Raw genomic sequence first — 10382 nt, 5'->3', positions numbered from 1 at the left:
ACGCGACTATTTGTCATGCTGGTACAGAATGTCTGTTCATGTAATTATAACTTGGTAGCATTCTAGATAATGGCTTTTATTTTCCAGGTTTTTTTTCCCTATCTCCTGATATATACATGTGGCGACGCTCCTGTCAAGAAATAAACTGATAGAAAGAAGCAAGGCTTTTGGTTGTTTCTGCCACCTATCACACATGTATACCCATGGGTATAATAAACCTGTGAGTACCAGGTAATTTATGATATTTTGAAATTATTATAATAAGTAATCTATAGCTATTATTATCAAAATTCTAATCCATACTGTAACTATAATCATACTATAAATATAATCATACTATAATTCTACTGTAACTATAGTCAATTGCAAACTGTAACTATAATCAAAATGTAATTATATTATTATACCTTTCCTTATATTACACTATTTAAAAAGTAGACAATAGAAATGCCATTTGAACCACATCCTCCAAAAATGCTATTAACCAGGTTAACAGTCAAAACTGCTATTTATCCGGAAAGAACGCATTCAGGCTTCCCTCGGAAAATAGTTCACGTCTCTGGGACAATAAAAGTGCTATTTCCTTTGCACCCATATATACAATAACTGTATACTATAACTATACTATAACTATAGTCATACTGTAAATTCTATAATCATACAGTATAAGCATACTGTTAATATACTCACACTGTTAATATATAATCATACTGTTAATGTAATCATACTATATCTATACTGTAACTATGGTCAGACCAAGAAGACTAATGGTAGTGGTGGTCAGTTCTGCCTCACCTTGACCTCTACAGAACATCCGATGGTCCAGCCTGGATTGCTGGTTGTTTCATTGTGGCAAATAAGATGAACTAACGACGTCTTCCCAACTCCTGTAAAATAAATGTTTCAGTCAGATGTATTCTGCTTTATGTTATATTCATTTCTAGTGGAATTTGCATAATAACATCTTATAAAAACATTGTATGAATTATTCTGACATTTCATCACCATTTTTCTATCCTCTAGCTAGCATCGATAGACCATATAAAAAGGCAACAAATTGCCAAAATGATTTGAACTAATTAAAATTCTGCTTAAAAAATTCTAAATAACTTTCTTTGTTGCAATAACTATAACATGTGTATATTAAAGATCCAAAATAAAACTCCCATCCAAGTACATTAACATTGACATTCATTCATATTCTGGAATTGTTTAATTACACAAAGTATGATGCACTTTCTTCACAATTTAACCCTTACAAAAAACTGGTAAAATATTTCTGATAATGCTTTTCTTATCGTAGTAGCTTCATCCATATACAATAAACAATGTATGGTCATGAATAACATATTCAGAATAGCATCCTCGCGAGATTTCTCCGAGAAGTATCATATCCATGGGGGATTACAGAGACAACTACATGTTAGAGTATTGTGCTAATTAAAGATTTCCAGTTGAGACGGTAGGCTTATACATTGATAAATTGCATTAAAAATGTTCGAGTAAACCAATTATTACTGCCAAGTTACATGGATTTTCGAGGTTCGTTGTTTTGCAACTCCACTGTCAATGGAAGGGAATATCCTGGATCTGACGACGACCTAGCTTGAGTTTCCTCTGGCCTTGACACGGTACCATGTCTGGTGTAGGGCCCCTACTAAGGGCCACTAAGGAAACTTGGGCTAACGACGACCATCAGTGCATGTCAGAAATTGTCCGTCCGTCCGTCAATCAGAGCTACGTTATCTGGTCATCGCAGCTAGTACGGCTGTCACTAATATAGAAGGTGGTTGTATTCATTCATTTTTGTATCATTTTAAACCACCACACAAATGGATAAAAAAAAAAAACTTTTGGGAATTTCAACATCTTTTTCTATCCTCTAGCTAGCATCAATGGAACATTTGGTGCTTGACCATAAAAAAGAGACAACAAATTGCCAAAATGATTTGAACTAATTAAAATCCTGCTAAATAAATTCAAAATAACTTTCTTTGTTGCAATAACTATAACATGTGTATATTAAAGATCCAAATAAAACTCCCATCCAAGTACATTAACATTGACATTCATTCATATTCTGGAATTGTTTAATTACACAAAGTAAGATGCACTTTCTTCACAATTTAACACTTCGTTATCTGGCCATCGCAGCTAGTACTACCACATAAATAAAAAAAATAAAAAGAGCCAACTTTTTGGAATTTCGACATCCTTTTCACAGGTACATGTGGACATGATCACCAATATTAAAGGCCAAGGTATGATATACATAAATATTTAAATTCAGCATGCGATCATAATACAAGAGTTAATTACTCGTCTATAACGTAATTAAAATTTCTATTAAAACATCATGTCTACTAGTGATCCTTTTAACCAAGTCAATTAAAAAAAACTTATAACGTAAGGAAATAATGTGGTGGACCATATTCTAATTGATACGATGATGATGATATGATGATGGTGATGACGATGAGGTACGGACAAAAGCCCCCCCGGACATTAGCCCCCCCGGACATTAGCCCCTAGGACAAAAGCCCCCCCGGACATTAGCCCCTTCACACTAATCAAAAAGTGGACAAAAGCCCCTTCATAAAAAAAAATATTTTTTTTTTATTATTTTTTATGTTTTTATTTATTCATTTTTTTTTAAAATTACAATATATGTTTTAGCAGTGGTTATATTAAGTGCTACATATATATGTAAGTGACTTCAGTCACCAGTGGCTTCTGCAATGTAAACAACTACTTGAACTGTTACATAAACAATAAGCTGTTACACAGGTGTTTGGTAGGTTTTTCATTGATTTTACTGTTACATAAACAATAAGCTGTTACACAGGTGTTTGGTAGGTTTTTCATTGATGTTGTATTCTCCTCGAAGGAAATATATCATTAATGGCTTCATGTGTATCAACAGTGAAATTTCTATGTTTGCACAGGTATAAATTGCTTTTATATTGTTTCTTTGATTTTAATCATTCCTAAAATTAAAATTACAACACAGAGCAACATGTTTTGTAGGCATTTCTTTAAATTTTCAATATTTGCAGTATATTACAAATTTCAGAGATAAAAACAGCAGTATATATACAGTTTTTGTTTTTCAAAAGTACAGATTTATATAAAGTATACCAGCTAAATTTATAATGAAGGGGCTTTTGTCCGGGGGGGCTAATGTCCGGGGGGGCTTTTGTCCGGAGGGGCTTTTGTCCTAGGGGCTAATGTCCGGGGGGGCTAATGTCCGGGGGGGGCTTTTGTCCTACACTCGATGACGATACAATGTAACACGTCAGTTTAGCAGCGTATACAATCTGTATACGCAGCGTTATTAGCTTACAATTATTTCATTTAATTCAATGTTACCCACCAGAGTCTCCTACAACGACGATTTTGATCTTATCCACAGCAGCCATCAGTTACCCTTCGCGAAGCGCCAGTTTCTGTCACCTGTTTGACATGTAGGATGTAGAATATATATGTAGGTGGACATGTGTGTGTGACACACCGGAAGTTTACATTTCTAAGAAGGGAGATCAATCTAATTTACCGAATGAGGCTAAAACACGGATAAATGTAAAGGATAATTTTTGACATCTCAGAAATAACTAAAAAAATCATTAACCCGGATAATAATATTGTAATATAACATCGCCACATGTAACTTGCATGTACTTAAGTATGTATCCATTATTGTTGCTTGTTGTTTTTCGTTTTTTTCTAGTATTTTTATATAACTTGCTCGCTAGTATTACCGTGTTTTGTTATGTTTTTCACTCTGTATTTTTCGTATGTATTAGTTTTTAAAAATACATATACAGAGCTAATATTCTTTGTTTTAACATATACGACTTTAAATTAATCTTCTTGTATCTTGTACAACAAACAGAAGAAACACATAAAGACACCGAAAACATTAGCACCACCGGTACCGTATACATATAGCACCATCAAACAAAAAAGTAGCCCGAGTTTTCCCAACACCAGACATGGTGACAGGGCCAGAGAAAACTCGGGCTAACAGAAAGGAACACCACGCACAAAAGAAACATCCATAAACAGAACCAACTCTGAAAACAGTATCACCACCATACAGATTAACGCCATCATGCCTTAATTCATGGAGAGAAACGAGACCATACACAGTTACACCATCATACACAGAAGCACTACCATACACAGTAACACTACCATACACAGTAACACTTCCACACACAGAAACACTACCACACACAGAAACACCACCATACACAGAAACACTACCACACACAATAACACTACCGTACACAATAACACTACCGTACACAGTAACACCACCATACACAGAAACACTACCATACACAGTAACACCACCATACACAGTAACACCTCTACACACAATAACACTACCGTACACAATAACACTACCGTACACAGTAACACCACCATACACAGAAACACTACCATACACAGTAACACCACCATACACAGTAACACCTCTACACAGTAACACCACCATACACAGTAACACTACCATACACAGTAACACTACCATACACAGTAACACCACCATACACAGTAACACTACCATAAACAGTAACACCACCATACACAGTAACACCACCATACACAGTAACACCGCCATACACAGTTACACCACCATACACAGTAACACTACCACACACAGTAACACTACCATACACAGTAACACCACCGTACACAGTAACACCATCATACACAGTAACACCACCATACACAGTAACACTACCATACACAGTAACACTACCACACACAGTAACACCACCATTTACAGTAATACTACCACACACAGTAACACCACCATACATAGTATCACCACCATACACAGTAACACTACCGTACACAGTAACACCACCATACACAGTAACACTACCATACACAGTAACACTACCATACACAATAACAATACCATACACAGTAACACCGCCATACACAGTAACACTACCACACAAAGTAACACTACCACACACAGTAACACTACCATACACAGTAACACTACCATACACAGTAACACTACCATACACAGTAACACTACCATACACAGTAACACCACCACACACAGTAACACCACCATACACAGTAACACTACCATAAACAGTAACACTACCATACACAGTAACACTACCACACACAGTAACACTATCACACACAGTAACACTACCACACACAGTAACACTACCATACACAGTAACACTACCATACACAGTAACACCATCACACACAGTAACACCACCATACACAGTAACACTACCACACACAGTAACACTACCACACACAGTAACACTACCATACACCGTAACACTACCATACACAGTAACACTACCATACACAGTTACATTACCATACACAGTAACACCACCATACACAGTAACACTACCACACACAGTAACACTACCATACACAGTAACACCACCGTACACAGTAACACCATCATACACAGTAACACCACCATGCACAGTAACACTACCATACACAGTAACACTACCACACACAGTAACACCACCATTTACAGTAACACTACCACACACAGTAACACCACCATACATAGTATCACCACCATACACAGTAACACTACCGTACACAGTAACACCGCCATACACAGTAACACTACCACACACAGTAACACTACCACACACAGTAACACTACCATACACAGTAACACTACCATACACAGTAACACTACCATACACAGTAACACTACCATACACAGTAACACTACCATACACAGTAACACCACCACACACAGTAACACCACCATACACAGTAACACTACCATAAACAGTAACACTACCATACACAGTAACACTACCACACACAGTAACACTATCACACACAGTAACACTACCACACACAGTAACACTACCATACACAGTAACACTACCATACACAGTAACACCACCACACACAGTAACACCACCATACACAGTAACACTACCACACACAGTAACACTACCACACACAGTAACACTACCATACACCGTAACACTACCATACACAGTAACACTACCATACACAGTTACATCACCATACACAGTAACACCACCATACACAGTAACACTACCACACACAGTAACACTACCATACACAGTAACACCACCGTACACAGTAACACCATCATACACAGTAACACCACCATACACAGTAACACTACCATACACAGTAACACTACCACACACAGTAACACCACCATTTACAGTAACACTACCACACACAGTAACACCACCATACATAGTATCACCACCATATACAGTAACACTACCGTACACAGTAACACCACCATACACAGTAACACTACCATACACAGTAACACTACCATACACAGTAACACTACCATACACAGTAACACCGCCATACACAGTAACACTACCATACACAGTAACACTACCACACACAGTAACACTACCATACACAGTAACATCACCATACACAGTAACACTACCATACACAGAAACACTACCATACACAGTAACACCACCACACACAGTAACACCACCATACACAGTAACACCACCATACACAGTAACACCACCATACACAATAACACTACCATACACAGTAACACTACCATACACAGTAACACTACCATACACAGTAACACTACCACACACAGTAACACTACCATACACAGTAACACTACCATACACAGTAACACCACCATACACAGTAACACTACCATACACAGTAACACCAACATACACAATAACACTACCATACACAGTAACACTACCATACACAGTAACACTACCATACACAGTAACACTACCACACACAGTAACACTACCATACACAGTAACACTACCATACACAGTAACACTACCATACACAGTAACACTACCATACACAGTAACACCGCCATACACAGTAACACCACCACACACAGTAACACCACCATTTACAGTAACACCACCACACACAGTAACACCACCATACACAGTAACACTACCATAAACAGTAACACTACCATACAAAGTAACACTACCATACACAGTAACACTACCACACACAGTAACACTACCACACACAGTAATACTACCATACACAGTAACACCACCACACACAGTAACACCACCACACACAGTAACACCACCACACACCGTAACACTACCACACACAGTAACACTACCATACACAGTAACACCACCATACACAGTAACACCACCATACACAGTAACACCACCATACACAGTAACACTACCATACACAGTAAAACAACTACACAGTAACACTATCACAACACATGTAACACCACCATAACACAGTAACACCACCATACACATGTAACACCACCATACACAGTACAACTACTCACACACCTAAAAGTAACACCACCATACACAGTAAACACTACCACACACAGTAACACCACCATTTACAGTAAACACTACCACACACAGTAAACACCACACCATACATAGTATCACCACCAGACAACAGTAACACTACTCCGTAACACAGTAACACAACACCACCATACACAGTAAACACTACATACACAGTAAACCTACCATACCACAGTAACGACTACCATACACAGTAACACCGCCATACACAGTAACACTACCATACACAGTAACACTACCACACACAGTAACACTACCATACACAGTAACACCACCATACACAGTAACACTACCATACACAGTAAAACCACTACACAGTAACACTACCATACACAGTAACACTACCACACACAGTAACACTACCATACACAGTAACACTACCACACACAGTAACACCACCATACACAGTAACACTACCATACACAGTAACACTACCATACACAGTAACACCACCACACACAGTAACACCACCATACACAGTAACACTACCACACACAGTAACACTACCATACACAGTAAAACCACACCACCATACACAGTAACACTACCACACACAGTAACACCTACCTACACAGTAACACTACCACACACAGTAACACCCACCATACACAGTAAAACCAACACATAACACACACACAGTAACACTACCACACACAGTAACACTACATACACAGTAACACAACCACCTACACAGTAACACCACCATACACATACAACAACCACCATACACAGTAACACTACCATACCAACATAACCACATACACAGTAACACTACCACACACAGTAACACTACCATACACAGTAACACCACCATACACAGTAAACACTACCACACACAGTAACACCACCATACACAGTAACACTACCACACACAGTAACACCACCATACACAGTAACACCACCATACACAGTAACACTACCATACACAGTAACACTACCACTACACAGTAACACTACCATACACAGTAACACCACCATACACAGTAACACTACCACACACAGTAACACTACCATACACAGTAACACCACCACACACAGTAACACTACCATACACAGTAACACTACCATACACAGTAACACCACCATACACATAACAACCACCATACACAGTAACACCACCACTACACGTAACACTACCACTACACATACACTACCCACACAGTAACACCCTACCACACCACAGTAACACCACCCACACAGTAAACCACCATACATCAGTAACACCACCATATACAGTAACACTACCATACACAGTAAAACCACTACACAGTAACACTACACACACCCGTACAACACACCATACACAGTAACACTACCATACACAGTAACACCACCATACACAGTAACACCACCATACACAGTAACACCACCATACACAGTAACACTACCATACACAGTAACACTACCACACACAGTAACACTACCATACACACACACACGTACCCACCATACACAGTAAACCACCCACCAGTACACCCACCATACACGTAACACTACCAACACAGTACACCACTACTACCCACCATACACAGTAACACCACCATACACAGTAACACTACCATACACAGTAACACCACCATACACAGTAACACCACCATACACAGTAACACTACCACACACAGTAACACTACCACACAGTAACACACATACACCAACACTACCCACCCACAGTAACACCACCATACACAGTTAAACCACCACCATCACCAGTAACACTACCATACACAGTAACACCACCCACCCCAGAACACTACCATACACAGTAACACCACCACACACAGTAACACCACCATACACAGTAACACTACCACACACAGTAACACTACCACACACAGTAACACTACCACACACAGTAACACCACCACACACAGTAACACCACCATACACAGTAACACTACCACACACAGTAACACTACCATACACAGTAACACTACCACACACAGTAACACTACCACACACAGTAACACTACCATACACCGTAACACTACCATACACAGTAACACTACCATACACAGTTACATCACCATACACAGTAACACTACCATACACAGTAACACCACCACACACAGTAACACCACCATACACAGTAACACTACCACACACAGTAACACTACCATACACAGTAACACCACCACACACAGTAACACTACCACACACAGTAACACCACCACACACAGAACCACACCACACCCCCATACACCAATACCCCCACATAACACCACCACACACAGTAACACCACCACACACAGTAAACCAACAGTACCACTACACACAAAAGTAAACACTACCATACACAGTAACACCACCATACACAGTAAACACCACCATACACAGTAACACCACCACACACAGTAACACTACCATACACAGTAAAACCACTACACAGTAACACTATCACACACAGTAACACCACCATACACAGTAACACTACCATACACAGTAACACCACCACACACAGTAACACTACCATACACTGTAACACCACCATACACAGTAACACTACCATACACAGTAACACCACCTCACACAGAAACACTACCACACACAGAAACACTACCACACACAGAAACACCACCATACAAAGAAACACTACCGCACACAATAACACAATCACACACAGTAACACTACCATACACAGTAACACCATCACACACAGTAACATCACCATACACAGTAACACTACCACACACAGTAACACTACCATACACAGTAACACCACCACACACAGAAACACTACCACACACAGAAACACTACCACACACAGAAACACCACCATACACAGAAACACTACCGCACACAATAACACAACCACACACAGTAACACCACCATACACAGTAACACCATCACACACAGTAACACCACCATACACAGTAACACCACAAATAGACAGTAACATCACCACATTACGGAGTAGCATCAAGCAAATTACGACATTATATTAAGTGTCACTTCAATAACATAACAGATCCTATTACAGGTAACAGAAGCAATCGGCCAAAGCTATAACTAGTCAATCTGAA

At 39.1% G+C, this 10382-nt stretch overlaps 1 protein-coding gene across 1 annotated transcript in view; it reads right to left on the bottom strand.

Annotated features, from left to right (window-relative positions):
* The window catches only part of LOC117327707 (rab-like protein 3), a gene marked incomplete in the record, with an annotated part of 12179 nt that extends 8663 nt beyond the window's left edge, over nucleotides 1-3516 (bottom strand). The window contains 2 exon segments of the mRNA XM_033884824.1: nucleotides 796-887; nucleotides 3374-3516. Coding sequence (XP_033740715.1) covers nucleotides 796-887; nucleotides 3374-3419 — 138 coding nt within the window.
* Between the last annotated feature and the right edge of the window lie 6866 nt (nucleotides 3517-10382).

The sequence above is a fragment of the Pecten maximus genome, chromosome 5, assembly GCF_902652985.1.
Source record: "Pecten maximus chromosome 5, xPecMax1.1, whole genome shotgun sequence".
Classification (NCBI taxonomy): Eukaryota; Metazoa; Mollusca; class Bivalvia; order Pectinida; family Pectinidae; genus Pecten; species Pecten maximus.
The sequence above is the reverse complement of the archived record's forward strand: the minus strand, read 5'-3'. Positions and strand labels throughout refer to the sequence as shown.